This window comes from Hemiscyllium ocellatum, chromosome 1 (genome assembly GCF_020745735.1).
Source record: "Hemiscyllium ocellatum isolate sHemOce1 chromosome 1, sHemOce1.pat.X.cur, whole genome shotgun sequence".
Taxonomy (NCBI): Eukaryota; Metazoa; Chordata; class Chondrichthyes; order Orectolobiformes; family Hemiscylliidae; genus Hemiscyllium; species Hemiscyllium ocellatum.
Window position 1 is genome coordinate 105,492,167 of NC_083401.1, and position 26,343 is coordinate 105,518,509.

At 40.0% G+C, this 26,343-nt stretch overlaps 1 protein-coding gene across 6 annotated transcripts in view; it reads left to right on the forward strand.

Moving 5' to 3' along the window:
• Window positions 1-26,343, forward strand: part of pds5a (PDS5 cohesin associated factor A) — a 216,414-nt gene that overhangs the window by 126,727 nt on the left and 63,344 nt on the right. For all 6 annotated transcript variants that reach the window (XM_060824715.1, XM_060824763.1, XM_060824744.1 and 3 more), the window contains exons 13-18: window positions 3,792-3,905; window positions 11,078-11,159; window positions 11,394-11,442; window positions 17,936-18,075; window positions 21,440-21,555; window positions 23,591-23,696. In XM_060824715.1, coding sequence (XP_060680698.1) covers window positions 3,792-3,905; window positions 11,078-11,159; window positions 11,394-11,442; window positions 17,936-18,075; window positions 21,440-21,555; window positions 23,591-23,696 — 607 coding nt within the window. The remainder of the gene's footprint in view (window positions 1-3,791; window positions 3,906-11,077; window positions 11,160-11,393; window positions 11,443-17,935; window positions 18,076-21,439; window positions 21,556-23,590; window positions 23,697-26,343) is intronic.

Sequence of the window (26,343 nt, forward strand, 5' to 3'; positions counted from 1 at the left end):
GGCAATTAAAACTTGCATTGAAGCTCCTTTAATGGTAATATATTTGTGCATCTTTAGTCTTGTTTAGTCAGTCAAAATTTCTATTAAAATTAAGATTTATAATTCTATTGGGAAGCTTCCCAGATGCATGGAGCACTCCCAGAAAATACTATTAGAAGCTCTTATCTTTGAAAAGGACACCGTTTCAGATCCTCTAAAATTACCTCAATGCTGTTAAGTGCTGTCATTGGTGATGCTGCCTGGCATTACACTTCTGTCATTAAATGTCTGACATACCATGAACACATGGGAGTTTCATAGAACAATACAGCACAGAACAGGCCCTTCGGCCCATGATGTTGTGCCGAACATTTGTCCTAGCTTAAGCACCTATCCATGTACCTATCCAATTGCCACTTAAAGGTCACCAATGATTCTGACTCTGCCACTCCCACAGGCAGTGCATTCCATGCCCCCACTACTCTGTGGGTAAAGAACCTACCCCTGACATCCCCCCCATACCTCCTACCCTTCACCTTAAATTTATGTCCCCTTGTAACACACTGTTGTACCTGGGAAAAAAGTCTCTGACTGTCTACTCTATATATTTCCCTGATCATCTTCTAAACCTCTATCAAGTCACCCCTCATCCTTCGCCGTTCCAATGAGAAAAGGCCTAGCACACTCAACCTATCCTCGTACGTCCTATTCTCTATTCCAGGCAACATCCTGGTAAATCTCCTCTGCACCCTCTCAAAAGCTTCCACATCTTTCTTAAAATGAGGCGACCAGAACTGCACCCAGTACTCCAAATGTGGCCTTACCAAGGTCCTATGCAGCTGCAACATCACCTCACAATTCTTGAATTCAATCCCTCTGCTAATGAACGCTAATACACCATAGGCCTTCTTACAAGCTCTATCCACCTGAGTGGCAACTTTCAAAGATCTATGAGCATAGACCCCAAGATTCCTCTGCTCCCCCACCTTACTAAGAACCCTACCGTTAACCCTGTATTCCGCATTCTTATTTGTCCTTCCAAAATGGACACACTCACACTTGACAGGGTTGAACTCCATCTGCCACTCCTTAGCCCAGCTCTGCATCAGATCTAAGTCCCTTTGCAGCCAACAACAGTCCTCCTCACTATCCACAACTCCACCAATCTTCGTATCGTCTGCAAATGTACTGACCCGCCCTTCGACTCCCTCATCCAAGTCATTAATAAAAATTACAAACAGCAGAGGACTCAGAACTGATTCCTGCAGAACTCCACTTGTAACTGGGCTCCAGGCTGAATATTTACCATTTACCACCACTCTCTGACTTCGACTGGTTAGCCAGTTCTCTATCCGACTGGCCAAACTTCCCATTATCCCACGCCTCCTGACTTTCTGCATAAGCCTACCATGGGGAACCTTAAAAAATACCTTACTAAAATCCATGTACACTACATCCACTGCTCTACCCTCATCCACATGCTTGGTCACCACCTCAAAGAATTCAATAAGACTTGTAAGGCAAAACCTACCCCTCTCAAATCTGTGCTGGCTGTCCCTAATCAAGCAGTGTCTTTCCAGATACTCATAAATCCTATCCCTCAGTACCCTTTCCATGACTTTGCCTACCACCAAAGTAAGACTAACTGGCCTGTAATTCCCGGGGTTATCTCTATTCCCTTTTTTGAACAGGGGCACAACATTCGCCACTCTCCAGTCCCCTGGCACCACCCCCAATGACCGTGAAGACAAAAAGATCAATGCCAACGGTTCTGCAATTTCCTCTCTTGCTTCCCACATAATCCTAGGATATATCCCGTCAGGCCCGGGGGACCTGTCTATCCTCAAGTTTTTCAAAACGCCCAACACGTTTTCCTTCCTAACAAATATCTCCTCTAGCTTACCAGTCCATTTCATACTGTCCTCTTCAACAATATGGTCCCTCTCATTTGTAAATACTGAAGAAAAGTACTCATTCAAGACCTCTTCTATCTCTTCCGACTCAATGCACAGTCTCCCACTACTGTCCTTGATCGGACCTACCCTCGTTCCCGTCATTCTCATGTTTCTCATATACGCATAAAAGACCTTGGGGTTATCCTTGATCCTATCTGCCAAAGATTTTTCATTCCCTCTCTTAGCTCTCCTAATCCCTTTCTTCAGCTCCTTCCTGGCTATCCTGTGTCCCTCCAATGCTCTGTCTGAACCTTGTTTCCTCAACCTTATGTAAGCCTCCTTCTCTTTCTTACAAGACATTCAACCTCCCTCATCAACCAAGGTTCCCTCACACGACCATCTCTTTCCTGCCTGACAGGTACATACCTTTCAAGGACACGTTGTATCTGTTCTTTGGAAAAAGTTTAACATTTCAACGACATCCTTCCCTGAAACCTACGCTCCAAATTTATGCTCCTCAGATCCTGTCTTGCATCATTGTATTTACCCTTCCCCCGTTGCACGCACCTATCCCTCTCCATAACCAATGTGAAAGTCACAGAATTGTGTTCACCATCACCAAAATGCTCATCCACTAACAAGCCCATCACTTGTCCCAGTTCGTTACCAAGTACCAAATCCAATATGGCCTCCCCTCTGGTTGGACAATCTACATACTGAGTTCGAAAAGCTTCCTGGACACACTGCACAAACACCACCCCGTCCAATCCACTTGATCTAAAGAGCTTTCAATCAATATTTGGGAAGGTGAAATTGCCCATGATTACTACCCTGTGACTTCTGCATCTTTCCAAAATCTGTTTCCCAATCTGTTTCTCCACATCTCTGCTGCTTTGGGGAGCCTGTAGTAAACACCCAACAAGGTGACTTCTCCTTTCCTATTTCTGACTTTAGCCCATACTACCTCCAGAGGCAGATCCCCTCGAACTGCCTTTCTGCAGCTGTCTATCCACATTTCCGTGATGGTCACAACATCGTAGTCCCAAGTACCGATCCACGCCTTAAGTTCACCCACCTTATTTCTGATGCTCTTTGCATTGAAGTATACACACTTGAGCCCATCTCTGTGTCCGCAAGTATTCCCTGTCAGTGCTACCTTCTCCACAGCCTCCCTACGTTCTTTGAAGTCCTGTATTCATAATGTATTTGTTTAAACTTCTAAGCCAGATTCTCCAATTACAGAGATAGCTGAGGATATGGTAGCACTTCCAGTGGTTCTGCAGTGAGGAACCATCACATGGATAATGATGCCGGCTGGCAGCCTAGACAAGAGAGCACTTATTTAATATTTGGTGCAGGTGTGCTCTGAACTTTGGGATGAACAGTGGTGGAGCTGAATATTTTTGTTCTTGCATGGATGTCCAGTATTTGTTGCCCCTCCCTAATTGTCCTTGAAATGAATGCTTATCTCGGCTAGGACAGTTATGTCCAACGACTTGCTGTGGTTCTGGAGTCACATGGAGGCCAGATGCGATAACAATGACAGATTTCCTTCCCAAAAGAACATGAATGAAGTAGCTCTTTTTTTTAATGACAGTTGGCAACGGTACACATTCGCCAATTAGACTAGCTTTTAATTTCAGATTTTATTGAATTTAAATTTCAGTACCTGCTGTGATGGGATTCCCACTACGTCCCTGAAAAATTAGCCTGGTTCAATGGATTTCCAGCTAGTGACATTACCAGTAAGCTGCTACCCTCCCTCTTGGGAGTTGCGCATGTTGGGAGACAAACAAGTTCAGACTTCTTGTTTGGGACTGGAGAGTTGTATTATATAAATTTACATATCCAACCTGTATGCATGTCTAACATTAGCCAACTTTTTATCTCATACTTTGTGTTTTCCTCTTTGGTTAGATTATTGGTGGAAAAAATCTTCGCTCAGTACCTTGTTCCACATAATCTGGAGACTGAGGAAAGAATGAAGTGTTTGTATTACCTTTATGCTTCCTTGGACCCAAATGCAGTAAAGTAAGTGTTATTTCAAGTTGAATTTTATGTTCTACAGAATGATTAACATTATTTGTGTGGCATTTTGTTGAGTGGCCCTTCCTGAAGTGCACTACTTTGAACCTTCTCCAATAGCTCATCAAGGAATTCAGTCAAAGTAGTTGAGGCACTGTTTTCTTTTAATAAATCCAGGTAGCCTTGTGTTTCCAAAAAGGGCTTCTAGTCCCTGATAGTGTGTTCTGATTTTCTCACCATTGATGTTAGACTGACAGATGCATAGTTACGTGGTTTATTGCTCTTCCTACTCAGGAAATGTGGTATCATGTTTATCAGCCCTCCCATCTGGTTACTGCTACTGTATTTGATGACTGCTGTTACTGTCTTCTCACATGAAGACTGATACAAAGCATTTATTCAACACTACCATTTCATGGTTCCCCACTTATCATTTCCCTAGCCTTAATCTAAGCACCTTTGTTCACTTTAGCATCTCTTTCTGCCTTTTTATATATTTAAAGAAGGTCTGACATTTTTTAAATATTGCTTGCTAGTTTTCCCTTCCAATTTATTTTCTCAAATTGTTTTTGATTGTCTTGTTGGTTTTTAAACTTTTCCTAATCTTCTGGTTTACCACTAACCTGTGCCACGTTGTATGTGTTTTCTCATGCACTTTGAGTCTAAAGGATGTCACCTTACAGAGGCTTTTTAAAAATTTATACGTTTGTGGGATGTGGGCATCGCTGACTGGCCAACATTTATTGCCCGACCCTTGAGAAGGTGGTGAGCTGCCGTCTTGAACTGCTGTGGGTTAACCCACAATGCCCTTAGGGAAGGAGTTCTAGAAGTTTGACCCAGCAACAGTGAAGGAACAGCAATATATTTCCAAGTCATGATGGTATGTAGCTTAGAGGGGAATTTGATGCAAGTGATCTAGGGCTTGGAAGGTGCTGTCTGAGGATGTTTGATGAATTTGTGCAGTGCATCTTGTAGATGGTGCACGCCACTACTACTGAGTGTTGACGGTGGAAAGACTGGATGCTTGTGGGTGTAGTGCCAGTCAAGTGGCCTACTTTGTCTTGGTGATGTCAAGCAGTTTGAGTGTTGTTGGAGCTTGTATCCATCTAGGCAAATATTCACACTCCTGATTTGTGCCTTTTAGATGATGGACAGGCTTTGGGTAGTTGGGTGGTGAGTTGCTCACCACAGTATTCCTAGCCTCTGACCTGCTCTTGTAACCATGGCATTTATGTGGTAAGTCCAACTGAGAGAATAATCAATGATAACTCCCAGGATGTTGATACAGGGGGATTCACTGATGGTAACACCGTTGACTGTCAAGGAGAAGTGGTTAGATTGTTTCTTATTGCCATTTGTGTGGCACGAATGTTGCTTGCCACTTGTCAGCCCAAGCTTGGATATTGTTGCATTTGGACATGGACTGCTTCGGTATCTGAGGATTCACAAATAGTGCTGAACATCATGCAATCATTTGCAAACATCCCCATTTCTGATCTTCTGATGGAAGGAAGATCATTAATGAATCATCTGAAATGGTTGGGCCTAGGATGCTACCCTGAGGAACTCGTGTAGAGATGTCCTGAAGCTGCGATGACTGACCCCCAGCAAACATGACCATCTTCCTATGTGTCAGGTATGACTCCAACTACTGGAGAGTTTTCTCCCTAATATCCATTGGTTCCAGTTTTGCCAGAGCTCCTTGATGCCACACACTGTCAAATGCAGCCTTGGTGATAAGGGCTGCCACTCTCGCCTCACTTTTGAAATTCAGCTCTTTTGTCCATGTTTGAACCAAAGCTGTAATGAGGTCAAGAACTGAGTGGTCCTGGTGAAACCCAAACTCTGCATCAGGTTATTGCTGAGCAGGTGCTGCTCGATAACACTGTTAATGACACCTTCCATCATTTTGCTGCTGATTGAGAGTAGACTGATGGGAAGGTAATTGACCAAGATGGATTCGTCCCTTTTTTATGTAAAGGGCATACTTGGGCAATTTTCCACATTGTTGGGTATATGCCAATGTTGTAACTGTACTGGAACAGCTTAGATAGTGGAGCAGCAAGTTCTGGAGAACAGGTCTTTAGTACTATTGCCGGAACATTGTCAGGACCCACAGCTTTTGCAGCATCTATTGTCTCCAACCATTTCTTGATATCACATGGAGTGAATCAAATTGGCTAAAACTGATATCTGTAATGCTGGGGACTACTGGAGAAGGCCAAGATGGATCACTCACTTGGCACTTTTGGCTGAAAATTACTGCTAAAGCTTCAGCCTTACCTTTTTCACTGTGCTGGGCTCTTCTACTATTGAGGATGGGGAGATTTCTGAAGCCATTTCCTCCAGTGAGTTGTTTAATCGTACACCACCATTCATGACTGGATGTGGCAGAACTGCAGAGCTTAAATCTGATCTGTTGGTTGTGGGATCGCTTATGCAGTTTGGCATGCAAGCAGACTGTATGGTGGCTTCATTAGATTCGACATCTTCAGCCTAGTCTAGTGTTGCTCCTGGTATGCTCTCCCCTGCACTCTCCATTGAGCTTGGGTTGATCCCCTGGCTTGATGGTAATGGTTGAGTTGGGGATATGCCAGGCCATGAGGTTATAGATTGTGCTCGAGTGCAATTTTGCTGCTGCTGTCCCACAGCACCTCCCAGATGCCCAATCTTAAGTTGCTTGATTTGTTTGAAGTCTTGTCTCATTTTGAACAATGACAATGCCACACAACACAATAGAGGTTTTTCTCAATGTGAAGGCAGGACTTCATCTCCACAAGTACTGTCTGATTATCATTCTTACTGATTATTGTCATGGACAGATACATCTGCAGCTGGCAGATTGGTAAGAATGAGGTCAAGTATGTTTTTCTCTCATTGGTTCCCTCACCATCTGCCGCAAAATCAGTCTAGCAGCTATGTCCTTTAGGTTTATAAAATCATGAGTGGCATGGACAGGGTGAATAGCCAAGTCTTTTCCCATTGTAGGGGAATCCTAAACTCGAGGGCATAGGTTTAAGATGGGAAGGGAATGATTTCAAATTGACCTGAGAGGCAACGTTTTTTACACCGAGATGGTGTGTGTATGAAACAAGCAGCCAGAGGTGGTGGAGAAGGTGTATACAATTGCAGTGTTCAAAAGGCATCTGGATGGGTCCATGAATAGGAAGGGTTTGGAGAGATATTGGCCAAATTTTGGCAAATGGGACAAGACCACTTTCAGATGTCTGGTCAGTTGGATGAGTTGGACCGGATGATCTCTTCTCACACTGTATGAATCTATGAGTCTATATTCTGAAACCATCTGAGAGGACTTGGTATCAATCCTCCTTATTGGTGTTAGTGTAAGTTACTGATATCAAGTAGGGAATGATAGTTGCATGAAGTCTTATCAAACAAAATGAGTTTGTTGCCGCATACTTAATTCATTCCCTAACATCTGAGATGGATAAAAGTCATCTGGAGGGCCTCAAACTATATTTGGGAACAAGTACACACTCTTGCTGCAGAAATATTTTAGGACACAACTTAGAAAAAAGTCCAGTTCAGTGCAATACTGAAATAACTGGTTAGTTCCTTCAAGGACCAGTTATTTATATCCAAGTGGATGAAGTTTCTCCTGTGTTGTTGGTTAACCGTATTAAATACTAATTCTCTTATAACATGTTCAATGTATTGCTTCCTGAGATTTCTTTTTCTGACTTTGCTGCATCCTGTTTAACTTTTCAAATTCCCACCAATACTTACATCACAAGCTCTTAACTAAATTTTCCTGTTGGCATTTTTACAATCCTTTGTGCTTTTAATTTTGATTTCCTTTGTAATACAAGCCATATTAGCAGTCGATCAACACTTTTCCTTCAAAGAGGATGCCTAGTTTGTATTAGGTTATCTCTTCTATGCATGGCCACCAGTGCTCCGATTTGCTGCTCTGTCTTGCAGTTACCTGTTTCAATCGACCTATGCCGGGTCCCTGTTAAGTGAACCTCAGTTTAGTTGATGCTGAAAGCCTCAGCCATTCCTTTGCCTCGAGACTTCAGTATTACCACGCACATCTGCCTGATCTCCAAAACTTTGTTGCTTGTTTCCTATCTTGGCTAGAGTCCCATTCATAGAACCCATGCTCACGAACCTTCATTGGTTCCTGCTAACTATTAGCTATATTATCATATTGTCAACTCAGTTCTTGAATCTCACCATTGCTGGATCAGGCTCAAAGGTCTACTGAATGGTCTACTCATAATTCATTGTTCACGTAATCTCACCTTTCCTTATCCCTGTTGTCTTCAACTACACAATGCTGAGATACCTGCAGTCCTGTAATTCTAGCTTCGAGAGCATTTCTGATTTTAAATGCTGTACCATTGATGACTGTACCTTCAGCTGCAAGGCCCGTAATGATTCTAGCTTTTTCTCAAAACTTCTCTGTTTTTCTACTTTCATTTTCCACTTCCCAACACTTGTTAAAACCTAACTTTTCATTCTTTAATGGAATTTGGATAGTGGTGGGAAGGTCAGCATTTGTTTCACATGCCACTTACTTTTGAGCTAAGTGGTTTTCTTAGCAGTTGTGTGTTGCTGGAAAAGCACAGGTCAGGCAGCATTCGAGGAGCAGGAAAATCGACATTTTGGGATGGAGCTCTTCGTCAGGTACCATTCCCTACTCCTCCTGGGATGCTGCCTGGCATGCTGTGCTTTTCCAGCAACACACTCTCAACTCTGATTGCCAACATCTGCAGAACTCACTGTCTCCTAGTTTTTCTTAGCACCATTGCGGAGGGCAAGTAACAGACAACCACCTTGTTTCAGGTCTGGAATCACATACAGAGAGGTTCTTGTAAGGACAGATGATTTTTAGTATTTTCTATATAGACTTTCAAATCTCTCATAGTGATGAGATTTTTATTTTTAGAATTTCTCTAAGGACTTGTCACAGACCCCCTTATTAAAGACTGAAACTAATTAGTAAATGCCCATGGCTTGGGAATTTGCAGCAGCATTTGTGTCTTCTCCTTACACAGTCTGATGGTCCGTCTTTCTCTCACTGCCAGCATCTTCTGTGGAAGTGGGGTGACTATTTCATGAAACTCATGATCATGATTCCCAGATGCAGTACACTGGCACCAGTATCTCCAAGCTTTGAAATTGTTGAGTTCAGCTCAAGCAACTCAAGTTCTTTTTTTGAAGTTAAGAAGTTTCCTGGAATTCTGATGCAAAACAAGGTTTTGTTTTGTATACTCCTGGGCTGTTGCTGGCTTGGGCTGCATTTATTGCCCATCCCTAGTTAGCCTTGAGAATGCGGTGATGAGCTGCAGTCTTGATGCACTGCTGTCCACTTTATGCAGTTATACCCATAATACATTCAGAGAGAGTTTGCAGATTTTGACCCAGCAGTGCTCCAAGGAGGCCGATGTATTTTCAAATCAAGATTGGGAGTGGCTTGGAGAAGAACCTATAGGTCAGTGTGTTCTCTAGTATCTGCTGCCCTTATTCTAGATGGCAGTGGTCGTGGATTTGGAAGGAAGTGTCTCAAGAGCCTTGATCAGTTAAGTGCATCTTCTACATCGTACACACTGCCTCTACTGAATGTTGGAGGAGGGAGTTGAATGTTTGTGGATATGGTGCTAATCTAGTAAGCTGCTTTGTCTTCGATCATGCCAAGCTTCTTGAGTGTTGCATCTGCACTCATTCAGGCAAGTGGGCAAATCACACTCCTGACTTATGCCTTGTAGGTTGTGGATGGGCTTTGTGAAGTAGGGAGGTGAGTTACTCCCTGACCTGATTTCATGACCATAGTATTTATACGTTTAATCCTGTTCAGTTTCAGGTCAACAGGAACCCCACTCCAGGATGTTGAGAGTGGGGAGGATTCCGTGATGGTCATGTCATTGAATATTAAGAGTGAATGGTTAGCTACTCTGGTTGGGTATGGTTATTGCCTGGCACTTGTGTGTGATGCGATTATTTTGTACCATTTGTCAGTCCAAGCCTAGATCTTGCCCAGATCTTGTGGCATTTTAGACATGGGTTGCTTCGATATTCAAGGAGTTCAGTAAATGGGTCACCATGGTCCTCAATCTACTGGTCCCAGCTACAAAAAAAAGCACAACATTAAATTCAAAATTTAAAACATTGATGCTACAAGACAATCATACTAACAAATGATACTCTAAGAAATTGACCTCACCTGAAAGACGCAGCTAGCCATAAGTTGGTACAAAATCTTGGGAATTATACCTATAAACGTAAAACACAATGCAAGTACTGTAAGGAGAATTTAATTAATGATAAAAAGCAAATTTATAAGACAAACTAAGTCATTACCCACGATATATTCACTCCATTGCATGAGACCACTTGTGGAGAAACTGGTTTTATCCAGAGTGTTGCATCTCAGCCTTGCTGTATCTGGTATTGCTTACCCAATTCCATTTTATTGTTTTGTGATCTGTGCTTGCATAACTGTTTGTAATTAAAGTATTCCTATACTATAAAATAGCTCCAATAATGAATATGCAGTAAAGAGATTTTCAGTTTAAACTTATCCATTGTTAAGCTTGACATAATTGTTTACTTTAGTTTCCAGTATTGAAAAGAGGAATCATTTAGTCGAAAGGGCTTTAACTTAATTTTTTTTCTTGCAAAGTAATTTGTCTGTTCTTTTATCACATTTTTAGATTTTTTTCCACTGTCAAAATCTTAATTTTTTTGCTTTTAGAGCAATATTGCATAATCATATTATTGGTCTAACTATTTACACTCTACAGGGAAAAATTCTGGTTAAGAACATCTCTGAAACAAATTGGTTTGTTTTATGGCTAATGAGTGAATGCACAGTCGCTACATCTTACAACAACCTGAGTATGTTGGCATGGAAACTGGAAATGGGATGCAGAGGATTGCACTCTCTCCCTCTGTCAAATTTCTACCCTGGTGGGTTAGGGTATTTAAATTACTTAAGCAAATCTGGAGTAAAAAGCCAATAGCAACAATGGTGATGATGAAAAAACTGCATAGTTGTGAAATCCCATTTATTTATCGCCTTTTGGAGGAAAGTCTGCGATCCTTGTCCATTCCATGCTTTGTGACTTTAGGCCTAGAGCAGTTTCCTCAAGGGATTTCTGAAATGGCTGAGAAACAGAACTATTTTCAATTCTAAATCTTGGTTTCTCCCACAGAGCATTGAATGAAATGTGGAAGTGCCAGAACATGTTACGGAGTCATGTCCGGGAGTTATTAGACCTGCACAAACAGCCTGCTGTAAGTCTGACTTGCTCTATAATATTTTGATGCACATATCATTTTGATCAAAAACTGAATAAATTATGTTCTGATATTTTACCAATTCTTCTGCAATGTTAGTTGATGTATTTTTTAAAAGTAGAGAAGCATAACGAAATTTGAAAGTGAGCATCACCTCTTCCAAAAAAAGTTTCTGTTTTCAAACAAGAGTAAGATCTGTTTCCCTAATTTTAATCCTTTATCTTTTTCCAGTCAGAAGCAAACAATACTGCAATGTTTGCTAAGCTAATGGCGATAGCAAGTAAGTACCTAATTTGTTTTGTAAATTTTTTGGGGCGGGGTGTGATTTAAGGTGTAGCAGTTGACATTTATTCTGAAAGAATATTTCTGTTTTTTGTGAAAGTTGTATCTGTTTATTTAACTGAATATAATTTGATTGTATGATATGCTTAGTTACCTTAATTTCCAATGTTACTTTGTTCCCTATTTGCAGATGTGAATCTCTTGATTGAATATGTAAATAATCCTGTTTCCCTAAGTTTTGGAATCTGATGTGTTTATGCCTGTCAGATACTGTCAATGGTTGTTTTACCTTTCCACCTTTCTTCCAATTAAAGCAAAGCAAATAAAAAATCAAGTTTTAAGGATTTCACAGCTTCTTTAGTTTTTGACCAATTTATTTCTTGATTGCCTTGAAAGGCCTTGGCTTTTCTTCACTCATAGTGCTGAAGCTTTGTTGTTCTCATTCAGAGATGAGGTGCATGATTTGCACACAAGTTCAAGTCTTAAAACACAGCATCTCTAAATTGCTTCTTAGCTTTGCAGTTAAAACCTTTTCATTTGCAAAATGCATAGTTATTAAATGTAACCTTGCTGTAAATCTACAATAGTGAGTAGTGAAGGACTTTGTTTTTGATTGTGTTTTTTATTGAGATGTCTCTTGCTTAAATTTTAAAAATATAAACCATAAGTACAAAGTTAGCCTGGAGCAGCATTTTTTAGAGCAGTCAGATGGTGCTATTACTGGGTTTTTTGATTGTTAAAGTGCAAAGATGACCTTTCATAGAGTGATGTGCTCTTATTGGATATGGGAAATTAGGGAGAGTTTCCATGTTACTGATGATTATGTTTGCAGGAAGTGTGTTTGGTTGCAAATCCGATCAGATTGCATGGATCGGTTGGAGTGGCAGCTAGAACCAATGAGGAATTTACAGGAGCTAAGAGGTTTGATGAATGGCAGTTATAGGGAGGAGAAAAACCACAGATACAGTCAGGTAGATGGGTTATCTCCAGAAAAGGTAGATGAAGGAGGCAGATAGTGCAGGAGACTCCTAAGGCCATCCCCATCTCAAACAAGTATGCTCTTTTGGAAAATGTAGAGGCTGATGGACTTTCGGGAATGTAGCACGATCAGTCAAGTTTCTGATACAGAGACTGGCTCAAATATAACAGGCTCAAGTTCCGAGCGATCGATTGTGATAGGGGACTCTGTAGTCAGAGGCACAGGTCGACTTTTCTGCAGCCAGTAGCGAGAAATCAATGTTGACCTCCCGGTACCAGGATCAAGGATATATCTGAGAGAGTGCAGAATACTCTCAAAGGGGAGTGGGACCAGCAGGAGGTTGTTGTGCATGTTGGAACTAACGACATAGGAAGAGAACAGAATGAGATTCTGAAGGGAGAATGTAGGAAGTTAGACAGGAATTTGATAAGGAGGTCCTCGAGGGTCATAATATCCGGATTACCTTCAGGACTATGAGCTAGTGAGGATAAGAATAGAAGGGCAGAGCAGATGAATGCATGACTGAGGAGCTGGTGCAGGTGAGAAGGGTTCACATTTTGGATCATTGGAATCTCATCTGGGATAGAAGTGCCCTGTATAAGGAAGGAAGGATTGCACTTGAATTGGAAGGGAACTAATATACTGGCAGGGAGATTTGATCAAGCTACTCAGAAGGATTTAAATTAGTAAGGTTGGTGGGCACCCAGGGATATCGTGAGGAAAGAGATCAGTCTAAGACTGGGACAGTTGAGAAAAGGGTTAAGTCGAGCAGTCAGGGCAGGCAGAAGCAAAGCAGAGAACTAGGTAGGACTGATGAATTAACAGCATTTCTTTCAACGCAAGAGGCCTAATAGGGAAGGCAGATGAACTCAAGGCATGGTTAGGAACATGAGACTGGGATATGATAGTGATTACAGAGGTGTGGCTTAGGGATGGACAGGACTGGCAGCTTACTGTTTTAGGATACAAATGCCATAGGGAGGAACATGAAGAGGGAGCGAGAGTGGTGTTTTTGACAAGGGTTCAAATTAGTGCTGACTAAGGGAGGATATTTCCAGGAATATATTACTTGGGTGGAACTGAGAAGTAAGAAAGAGATGATCATCTTATTAGGATGTAACTGTGCCAAACCACCCCCCACAACTCCTATTACTATTACCACCACATGCACACCACCATATTAAGGATTCATATGGAGAGGAATTTGTTAGGTGTGTACACTAATATTTTCTGATTCAGTATGTGGATGTACCTATTAGAGAAGGTGCAAAACTTGATGTACTCTTGGGAAATAAGGCAGGACAAATGACAGTGGGAAGCACTTTGGGGCCAGCGACCATAATTCTATTAGTTTTAAAATAGCAATAGAAAAGGATAGACCAAATCTAAAAATTGAAGTTCTAAATCGGGGGAAGACAAATTTTGAAAATATTAGGCAAGAACTTTCAAAAGTTGATTGGGCGTGGATGTTCACAGAAGTCTTCAAAAATGGTATAACGAGAGCCCAGAGATAGTATATTCCTGTTAGGTTTAAAGGCAAGACTGCTAGGTGTAGGGAAAGCTGGATGGCTAGAGAAATTTGAAGTTTTGGTCAAGAAAAAGAAGGAAGCATATGTCAGCTATAGACAGCAGAGGTCAAGTGAATCCTTAAAAACGTTTAAAGGCAATAGGAATATACTTGAGGAAAATCAGGAGGGGAGAAAGGGGACATGAGATAGTTTTGGGAAATAGGGTTAAGGAGAGTCCTAAGAGATTTTATAAATACATTAAGTATAAAAGGGTAACTAGGGAGAAAATGGGGCCCCTCAAAGGTCAGCAGGGCAGCCTATGTGTGGAACCATAGGAGGTACAAAGTGAGTATTTACTATAGAGAAGGACATGGCAGATATAGAATGTAGGAAAACAGATGGTGACATATTGAAAAATTTCCATATTATAGAGGAGGAAGTGCTGGGTGACTTAAAATGCATAAAGGTGGCTACATCCCCATGGCCCTTATCAGGTATACCATGGAACTGTATGAGAAGCTAAGGAAAGGATTGCTAGGCCCCTTGCTGAGATGTTTGTATCATTGATTGTCACAGCTGAGGTGCTGGAAGACTGGAGGTTGGCTAATGTTTAAGAAGGGTGGTAAGGAAAAGCCAGGGAATTATAGACTGGTGAGCCTGACATCAGTAATGGGCAAGTTGCTGCAGGGAATCCTGAGGGACAGGATTTACATGTATTTGGAAAGGGAAGGATACATTAGGGATAGTCAACATGGCTTTGTGCGTGTGAAATCATCTCTCACTAACTAGATTGAGTTTTTTGAAGAAGTAACAAAGAAGTTTGATGACAGTAGAGCGGTAGTTGTAATCTGCATTGACTTCAGTAAGACGTTCAACAAGGTTCCCCATGGTAGACTGCTTAAAAAGGTTATATCACATGGAATATAGGGAGGACTAGCCATTTGGATACATAACTGACTCAAAAGTAGAAGACAGAGGGTGGTGGTTGAGGGTTACTTTATAGACTGGAGGTCTGTGACCAGTGGGATGCCACAAGGATTGGTGCTGGATCCATTGCTCATTGTCATTTATATAAATGATTTGGATATGAACATAGGTATAGATAGTAAGTTTGCAGATGACACCAAAATTAGAGATGTAGTGTACAGCAAAGAAGGTTACCTCAGTACCACAGGATCTTGATCAGATGACCCAGTGATCTGAGAAGTGACAGATTTAATTTAGATAAATGTGAGGTGCTGCATTTTCGAAAGGCAAATCTGAACAGGTCTTAATGATAAGGTCCTAGAGAGTGTTGCTGAGGCCTTGGAGTGCAGGTTTGTAATTCCTTGAAAGTGGAGTCACAGTTAGGTAGGATCGTGAAGATGGTATCCTTTCCTTTATTGGTCAGAGCATAGAGTATAGGAGTCGGCAGGTCATTTTGCGGCTGTACAGGGCATTGGTTAGACTACTTTTAGAATTTTGTGTGTGTTTTCCCCAACCCTAGCTACCACCACCAAAAACAAACAAAGGCAAGATACTGAATTGACCAGGAGTAGTGGGGCTGGTACTCTTCACCTAAATGTCTTGGTTTGATATGCATCTGTCATTGTTAATTTTCTGAATGCTCAATTGAGACTAGTTAAATCAAGATTTATCAATCAGGGATTTGAACCCATGTCCCTAGACCAGGTCTTTGGATTACCAGTTCACTGGCAATACCACTATGCTACAAGTTGACTTATTCCATCATTCCTGGAGTTTGTTTGAAAAACTGATAGGCTCTTGGTATCATGGAAATCTGCTTTGCTGTGTTCTCCAGAAGTGATCAGCTGTAGGAGATTTTTTTTTTGCAAGCTCGCTATCATTTCTACATTCTGTCTCCTTCTGTTTGACTCTGTCTTTCTCTTTCTGTCTGTAAAGTTAGGATATATCTTTGCTGGACATGTTAGTGTCACACTCTGCATGAATCAACTGTAAAGTTACTTGAGTGACACTGAATACCATTTCATGTTTGTTATGTTTATCGTTCAGAAATCTCATTACTATTTGGGCAATAAAAACAGCTGAATAGACAAATCGATGAGCCTCAACAAAGAATATAATTTGTAAATGCAATCCATTGTCTGAATAGAATACAAAAGGCGAGCAGGAATGCAATCCATGTAGCACGAGAATTTTGGGTATCAACTTGAGCATGTTTTAAAAAAAAATGTTTTGAGTTTGAGGCATTTGCAATACATGCCTCCTTTTGTTTCTTTCGAAATGTAACCAGTTCATGCTTCAAACTTTTTTGGTCTTGTAATGAGGTGTAAGACCTTCAGGTTATGTTATCAGTTTTATTAAGTGAAATCATCTCTTCGAATAAGGAATATACCCTCCATTTTAGCAAGCTTCATCTCCCTTTAACAAATCTTTGGTATTGAGTAAAAGAATGCATTTCTTTCTCGGTTTTCAAATTTAATGGTCATTCTAATCGATTCTTCACCTGTCACAAAAACCTATTCGGACACTGAGAATCAGACCACCAGAAATGTGCCTTGTATACCCTTAAGAAAATGGAAATCTGTCTAACATCAGATGTGTCAGTAAGCTCTTGTAATGCTCACCGTTTGAAAATATTAGGTGTTGAACTCTGATTTTAGCATCAACAACAGTATGGCTGATAACCATGTGTCAGTGCCACAGCCACAGGAAGACCTGTTTTTTAAGTGGCTGCCCAATTGGGTCATATTCTCAGATTGTTCGTGAAAATGGAAGACATCCTTGAAATAGCTACACTTATAAATCTGGAAATATGCAAGATCCAAAATTTGGCTTTGGTAGGATTTGACTTGCCGGGTCTACCTGCTGTCATTTAAGGCACTTCTAAGTATTAGGCCATCAGTAGGAATTGTCACTTTACAGTTGTCTGAAACTGCAGCAGTCAGCTTTTAAGTTCCCATTGTTACACTTCTAAAGATTCTGTTGTTCAACTTGGTTGTCTTTAAATGTTCTTGACTGGTAAGAGAATTCTGAATTCATAAAGGTGACATTAATTTTGTGATTCGACTTCCGACCTCTAATCCAATGATTTGGTTGTCTGTCATCCTTTTGAAGAAAAGCAGAAGGCCTGTAGATTTTGAATTCTCTACCAATAATACACTTTCAGACGTGATCTATGGGATTTAATCCTGGGCGTACCTGTAACTGTATTGAATACTGAAAACCGATGAAATGAATTGTTCCACTGATCAATTTGCTTCGAGTTGTGAAGTTTTGAAAGCTGATCATGCCTGTGGCTTGTCAAAGTTTTTGTCTCGGTTTTAGATCAAATGTTACCCATGGTATGTGGAGGATAATAACTGAACAAATATTCTTCTCCTTTGGTCCCAGCAATTGTTCATCTGGCAGTTACCTTCCATGTATCATATTTCCCATTCACCTTCCTACTGGGCCATAGTGTTGATGCTGCATTTATGTTCTTGAATTATTTATTTATTGATGGTTGGCATTTTTTAATCATTTTAGTCTTTTAAGGTGGTGAGTTGCATATGTTGTGGTTAATTAACCTAGTTACTACAAATCTGCTTTGTCAACAATGCAAAATTAAAAGCCTTCGAAATGAATCCCTTCAGTTAGGAGGGAATGTAGTCTTTTGGTCACGTTGCTTTAAATTTGGCTACTTTATCAATTGCCTGAAACATAAATGAAGATAACAAGATGAGGGAGTGTTGTATTCGGGCACTGGTAGGAAAGGTTAGGAGTTTCACTTGAAATGCTTCTCAAAGGGGCAGGCACCTCTGTTTTCTCAGTTTAATTTTACTGTTATGTGTAATGTAATTTATTTGGAAGAACTAAGACAATTCATTTCATGGTAAGTAAACTACCAGTTTGAAACTTAGTGGTGCAAACAATAGAGTTACTGACAATAAAGTTAGATTTTGGAAATTTCAATAATTCTCTTTAAGAATAGTAATTCTGATTGCTGTATACAGTAAGTATTAATAATGCACAATCTTAAAATCTGTTTTGTCTATGAGCAGAAAATTTGCCTGATCCAGGAAAAGCACAAGATTTCATGAAGAAGTTCAACCAGGTGCTGGGTGATGATGAGAGGCTGCGGGCTCAGTTAGAGCTGCTGATTAGCCCAGCATGTTCGTGTAAACAAGCAGAAGTCTGTGTGGTAAGGTGCATTATTATTTTATGTGAATGTGGCCTGTTATTAAATATTTTGCAATCCTATTTTAAGAAGAAAATAGTTAAGTAAGTAAGGGAAAGAATAGAGGAGTATGATTGAGATCTATAAAATTTCACGTGATATCGACAGGAAAGAGGAGAAGAGATCCCCTTGGCAGAGAGATCAATGACCAGGTGGCATAAATTTAAACTATTGTGCAAGCGATTTAGAGGGGATATGAACAAAATGTTTCCACATTTTCCAGGGTGATAGGTATCTGGAACTCACTGCCTGAAAAGATGGTAGAGGTAGAAACCCTCTTTTATTTTAAAAGGTATTTAGCTGTAAACTTGTAATGCCAACGTACGCAATGTTATGGACCAAGTGCTGGAATTTGGAATTAATTAGATGGCTGTTTTTGACTGGTGCAAACTTGATGGGCTGAAGGGCCTTTTGCTGTGCTGCAGATCTTATGATTCTAAAGTATTTTCACTATTTATTTAATGCCTTCCCTACAGTATTGCGATCAATACATGTCACAATGCAGACAGCGAAATCCCATTTTTGTGTGACTAATAATGAAGTGGCACAAGTCGAACTTTAACGTTTAGATATTCAGATTTGTGCACAAATTTGTCCCTAGCCTGAAGTTAGTGAACTACATAGATATAAATAACAGTAATAGTTAGCAGCATTATTATTACTTTGTTGGCAAAATCTAGCGATGTATAATCCCCTCACTGTGCTTTCATTTCCCTGTGCTGTACCTCATCTTTAACCACTCTCACCCAAAAATGTTGATTTGATGTACACGTCAAAAGTTTGAATTTATTCTACTTTTGAGTCTGAAGCTTGGTGTGGTTTTTACTTGTAATTAACAAAAAAATAATATTCTCTTCAAGCCTGGAGATTTTATTTTTAAATCAGAGATTTCATGAGCATGGTGATCAGAAAGCTCAAATATGCTATTCTGCTTGAAGAATGTAAAACCTTTCATAAGGAGTAGGGCAAAAGATGAAAAATTACAGACCAATTAGCCTAACCTGGGTTGTCGGTAAGATCCTGGAATCCATTGTGAAGGAAGGGATTTCTGAATACTTGGAAGTGTATGGTAAAATAAGGCAAAGTCAGCATGGTTTGGTCAAGGAAGGTCATGTCTGACAAATCTGCTAGAATTCTTTGAGGAAGTAACAAGCAGATTAGACCAAGAAAAACCAATTCATGGTATCTACCTGGACTTCACAAAGGCCTTTAACAAAGTGCCACATAGGAGGCTGCTGAGTAAGATAAGAGTCTATGGTGTCAGAAGCAATGTGCTAGCATGGATAGAAGCTTGTCTCTCTGGCAGAAAGCAGAGAATGGAAACAGAAGGGTCCTTCTCGGGATGGCAGGAGGTGACAAGTGGTGTTCTGCAAGGCTTAGTGTTGGGACCACAAGTTATCATTTTATACATTCACAATCTAGATGAAGGAGCAGGGCATTTTTGCTAAGTTTGCAGGCAATGCCAGGATAGGTGGAGGGACAGGTAGCATTGAGGAGGTAGAGAGGCTGCAGAAGGCTTTAGACAGGTTAGAAGAGTGGGCAAAAAAGTGGCAGATGGAGTACAACATGGTAAAGTGTGAGGTCATGTACTTTGGTGGAAGGATTTGAGGCATTAACTATTTTCTAAATAGGCAGAAAATTCAGAAGTCTGAAGTGCAAAAAGACTTGGGAGTTCCAGTTCAGGAATCTCTCAATGTAAACGTGCAGGTTGTGTCTGTAGTTAGAAAGGCAGAAGCAATGATGGCATTTATTTTGTGATGACTTGAATATAAAAGCAGGGATGTACTTCTGAGGCTCTTAGTCTCTGGTCAGACCACGTTTGAAGTATTGTGCACAGTTTTTGGCCCCATATCTCAGGAAGGATGTACTGGCCTTGGAGCTTGTACAGAGAAGGTTCATGAGAATGGTTCCAGGAATGAAAAGCTTTACACATGAGGAACGTTTGAGCACTCTGGGTTTATAGAGGAACCTCGATTATCCAAAGGACACTGGTGAGGCGTACTTCATTCGGTTAATCTGAATGCCAGATAACATTGTTTCGCCAAACATCGGGACCTTGCAATTTTGCCAGATAGGCTGGTATTTGAATAATCGAATGCTGGATAATAGAAGTTCCTCTGCGTACTCAGTGGAGTTTAGAAGGATGGGTAAAGGGATCTAATTGAAACATACAGAATAGTGAATGACTTGTACGGAGTAGATGTTGGGAAGATGTTTCCATTGGTCGGAGAGACTAGGACCAGAGGGGATAGCCTTAGAGTAAGGAAAGACCTTTTAGAACAAAGATAAGGAGACATTTCTTCAGCCAGAGAGTATTGAATCTGTGGAAATCATTGTTCCAGAAGACTGTGGAGGCCAAGTCATTGAATATAGGTTAGATAGATAGGTTCTTGAGTATCAAAGGGATCAAGGAATACGGGGTGAAAGCAGGAGAATGGGGATGAGAAAGTTATCAGCCTTGATTGAATGGTGGAGCAGACTTGATTGGCTGAATGCCCTAATTTCTGCTCCTATGTCTTTTGTTCTTTTGGTAATGGTTAGGCATACTTGAGGAAAGATCCCTAAAGTAACATCTAAATTTAAAAAGAATTCTTTGTACAACTCCCTTCATATGAATTGTATTACTAACTCTCAAAAATCAACTTTTTATTCAACTTTGTAAGCAGCAGTGACGTGGTGTATAGTCTAACTGATGATTTCTTATTCTGCAAGCACCTGAAATCTTCCCATTCTATGATGAAATTCTCAAAAATTGATTTAAACTGTTATGCTTTGTCTAGAACAATGCATGAACTATTCACATTAGTTGGGGTAAATTCATGTTTTGCTTTCAAATTGACCTGGATGATGAAAAGTTAAAAAACAACAACCCCAATAAAAACTTAATAATTTTCTTGTGAAATGATGTCATGGTAGTTTCAAACACTTAGAAGAAACACAAGTGGTTAGTTATATAATCAGCTCATGTCTTCAAACTTCATTATAATGTGCATTGACAATGTACAACACTGACATCTTTCCAACAATATAACTACTTTTTCAAGTAAGCCCTGTGTACACAAATTCACCTAGCTAATTGTTACACCATCAGTCTATTCTCAATCATCCGTAAACTAATAGGTCATCACTGGTGTTGTCAATCAGCACTTGCTTGGCTACATAGTTCAAGAAGGTGGTTCACCACCTCTTTTTCAAGGGCTAATATGAATGGGTAATAAACGCTAAGCTACACTTCATGAATGAATTAAAAAATAATACTGTTTGACCAGCTTTATCAATGGCACCATCCATATGTTATCATTAAACAGTACACTCTTCCTTTAATTAGAGGGAAATTACACGTAAACTAGCAAATCCAAAGCAGCCCACGAATCCCTTCCTGGAAATGGTGAAATTCCTACTGGAGAGGATTGCACCAGTACACATCGATTCGGAAGCCATAAGGTATGTTTTTTGTAATATTTGCTATTTAGTCAAACTGTATTTTACAAACTTTATTGATGCTAAGTGTATGACTGAAATATTTATTTTGTGACTTTAATAGTTTGTTCTACAAAAGAGTTGTGAGGCCACTAAAATATTAAGTAATTGATAAGTGCTATATTACATATGAATTTGTATCACAAGATCAGGGATGCCTCATGTAACTTTTAAACACCTCTGGGATGCTATCACTGAAATGTTTTGTCTCATTAGTACAAGTTGTACTGAGAGATTTTTATAAATCTGACAGTTTTTGCATGTACCTCTGCTCACAGCATTCTTTTTGGCTTGAGTGTTTTGGTATGCTTTTTTATTGTTGCATGAATGCATGACAGTAATGAAGTCAAAATGAGCTTGCTAGTTCAGGGAAAAAAACACAAATACAGAACAAAATAAAGTTATACAAAATACTAACTGAAGCAATAAATTCAGTATTAAAACTTTTCCTGAGGCATTTAATATTTTTCAGAAGAAACTCTTGAACTGTAGGAAGGGTAGTGAGAGATGTCATTTAGTTAAGTTGAAAGCAGTGCTTTACTGGAGGCTCACTGATGTTGCCTAGTAGGGTGCCAAAATATCTGAAAATGACCTTCCGGCTCAGCGAGCAAACTTACATCGAGAACCTCAACCTGAGCTACAAATCTTCTCAAACTATTAACATATATTGATTAACTTTTCCCTTCTATTGAAGTTTGGCAACAATTGAAAGTTCACTGTGTCACTGGTTCTGAATTTGTAATTTTTTAAAGTTAAATTGATTTAATGTATAATGTTTACATGTTGTAATTATACTGCGCCTTGAGCTTCGCTACTAAATCATTTTGCTTTGCATTCGCGTTCAAGTGTTTTTATTCTCTTGTGGGAAGTAGGTGTTTCTATACTGTAAGTGCAGTTTTGAGACTAGATTCTCAGACTGATCTTGAGGTCAAGTGAAATGAAGTAACTGTTCCCAGTGATTGTCTTAGCTACACAATGAATGGTTATCTTCATTATGGCATGAGTAGAGTACTGGTCGTGTTGTTTGTATGATCATCGTCCAATGTCTTGGGAAACTACATTGACGATGACAGTCCCGTCTAGAATTATTACTGTTAAATTGATGAAGCACTTCTTCACTGCAACTAATATTTAAGGAATAGGACATAGACAATTGTATTCTTGCCAAGTTTAACTATAAAAGAATTTGAGTCAGACTTATCAGCAATTGCCTGACATGTTACCAAAATGACACTTGAAGCAATTTTTTTTTATTTTTCAGGATTTCTGAAATATTTTACCACTAGTCTGCCCACCTTTGAACTTGTGATGTAGGCTGTGACTCTGGATCTTTCTTCATAACCTCCAAATCAGTCTCTGATACTTAAAACAATTTGCAATTCTGTCATCCATTGACACAAAATGGATGGCTCTGTGGTTAGCACTGTTGCCTCACAGTGCCAGGGACCGAGGTTCCCTAGGTTCGATTCCAGCCTTCAGCAACTGTCTTTGTGGAGTTTGCACATTCTCCCTGTGCCTGCGTGGGTTTCCTCTGGGTGCTCTGATTTTCTCCCATTATCCAGAGATGCGCAGGTTAGGTGAAGTCGCCATTCTAAATTGCCCATAGCGTTCAGGGATATGTGGGTTAGGTTCATTAGTCAGGGGTAAATGTAGAGTAATAGGGTAGGGGAATGGGTGTGGGTGGATGAGGGTCTTCAGAGGGTCGGTGTGGACTTGGGCCAAAGGGCCTGTTTCCACACTGTTGGGATTCTATGGATTCTAAAATAAAAAACGAATGCTCGTAGGTTGAAGGGAAACTTGGAAACTGGGCAGCTAGAGGGCAGCAATAAACAGTGGGCTGCTCAGTGATACTCATCTTCCATTAATGAATTTCTTAAAAATATTTGGATTGACTCCCTGAATTTCATAGTTCACAGAAATGGCAGCATTTTTTGGATTAATTTGTCTTCATTCACATTACTGCCTGTATTAAACTATAGATGTTTTGTGCATTTTGCAGTTCTTTAGTGAAACTAATGAACAAATCTATAGAAGGGACTGCAGATGATGAAGAGGAAGGTGTGACCCCCGATTCTGCAATCAGGGCAGGCTTGGAGCTGCTTAAGGTATGCATCTATCCATATTTCTGAAAGCAATGCTCTAGATTCCATTTTTATTTAAATGTTACTTTTGAGCTTTTCGTTTCAACACTTCAATTGATGTAAGACTTCCAAGCAGGGTGAAGACCTTTCTATAAATGCAATTTATATCTATAATTTGGCAGACTGACCTAATTTCACTTCAGAAATGCTGAAGAAAAGAGACAGTGCCAAAGCTGTCTTGCACTCAACAGTACCAATATGAGATTACCTAATTTCAAAATGAATGACATTTTATACTGCACAAGAAGGTGTACTGATTAATTAGCAAATTAGTTTTGGATTGGTCCACGGAGAATGTACCAGGGAACTAGTCAGTATTAGTAAGAAAATGGTGCAAGGGAAATTAATGGGATTACAAGCTGACAAATCATCAGAGTGTGATAATTGATATCCCAGAACTCTGGAAATATTGGATGCATTGTGGTCATCTTCCAAAATTCTGTAGACTTTGGAGCAATTCCTATAGGGTGCAAATGTATCACCGCCATTTTAAAAAAGGAGAAAAAAAATTGCAGACCAGTATGCCTGACATTAGTAATAGTGAAAATGCTGGAGCCTATTAAAACATAAGAAGTACGAGCAGGAGTAGGCCATCTGGCCCTTCAAGCCTCCTCCACCATTCAATAAGATAATGACTGATCTTTTTGTGGCATCAGCTCTACTTACACGCCCTCTCACCATAACCCTTAATTTGTTTATTGTTTAAAATCATTGCCTATCTTAGCATTAAAAACATTTACTGAAATAGTGTCAGTTGCTTCACTCAGCAAGGAATTCCATAGATTCACAACCCTCTGGGTGAAGAAGTTCCTTCTCAATTTAATTCTAAATTCTGATCCCCTTAACTTTGAGGCTATACCTTCTTGACCTAGTTTCACCCACAATTGGAAATAGCCTCTCTACTTTTTTCTTATCTATTCCCTTCATAATTCAAAATGTTTCTGCTGACCACCCCATATTCTTCTTCCATATGATGCCAGTCTACTCAGTCTCACTTCATAAGCCAAACCCCTCAACTCCGAAATCAACCTAGTAAACCTTCTCTGTACTCCCTCAATGCCAATACATTCTTTCTCAAGTTGGAGACCAAAACTGCATGCCCTACTCCAGGTGTGGCCTCACCTGCAGCCCTTTACAGCTGCAACATAACCTCATACTTTTAAGTTCAATTCTTTAGCAATGAAGGTCAAAATTGCATTTTCCTTCTTAGTTACCTGTTGTACCTTCTGAGCATACAAGGATACCAGGTCCCTATGCACAGCAGCATGTTGTAACTTTTTACCATTCAGGTAATAGTCCTCCTTACTGTTATTCCTACCAAAATGAATGACTCCACATTTATTAACATTGTATTCCATCTACCAGACCTTTGCCCACTCACTCAAAGTATCTACATTCCTCGACAAATTTTCAGTCCTCTGCACACTTTGCTCTACTACTTATCTTAGTGTCATCTGCAAACTTTGACACATGACACATTGTCCCCTACTCCAAATCATCAGTGTAAATTGTGAATAATTGCTGTCCCAACACTGATCCCTGAGGCGCACCACTAGTTACTGATTGTCAGCTAGCTTAGCACTCATTTATCCCCACTCTTTGCTTCCTGTTAGTCAACCAATCCTCTATCCATGCTAATACTTTACCCATACCGTCCTACATCTTTATCTTGTGCAGCATCTTGTCGAAGGCCATTTGGAAGTCCAGGTACATCACATCTACTGGATGCCTGTGTCGTATTTGTAATGTCTTCATAGAATTCCAAAAGATTAGCTAAGCATGACCTGCCCTTCATGAACCCATACTGTGTCTGCCCAATGGGACAATTTCTATCGAGATGCCTTGCTATTCCTTCCTTAAAAGTAGACTCAAGCATTTTCCCCACTACAGATGTTAAGCTAATTGGTCTATAATTCCACATCTTTTGTCTACTGCCCTTTTCAAATACTGGAAAGATGTGATAACACTTGGAGAGCTTTAAATGGATTGGACAAAGTCTCCATGGGTTTAAGAAAGGTAAATAATGCTTAACAAATCCAGTTAAGTTTTTTTCAGGCTGTAATTAGTAGTATAGATGAGGGAGAACCAGTGGAAGTGTTGTATTTGGATTTAGATGAGATCCCATATAACAGGTTAGTGGGCAAAAATGAAACACATGGGATGGAGGTCATATATTTTAAGAGCAACCAGAAACAGGCAATAAGCCTGTTGTAGCCAGCCAGCAACACTCATGTCCCGCAAATGAATTAACGGTAAAGTATATGATATATTTAGGCATGGATTGAGAATTGGTTTGACAGACATACAACAGCAGGAATAAATTGGTCTTTTTCCAGGTGGCAGACAGTTAAAGGGGGTTAATGCAAGGCTGGAGGACAATAATTTAAGCATAATTAGAAATAATTTGGATGAAGAAACCAAATACAGCATTTCCAAGTTGTGCTTGACTTGTGAGAAGAATGCAAGGAGACTTCACCATGATGTAGTTAAGTTGAGTGAGTGGGAAAAACGAAGGCAGCTGTAGTACAGCATGGCTAAATATGAAGTTATCCACTTCAGTATGAGAAACAAAAAAAGTGTTACTTAAATGGTGATGCTTAGCTTAAGCCTG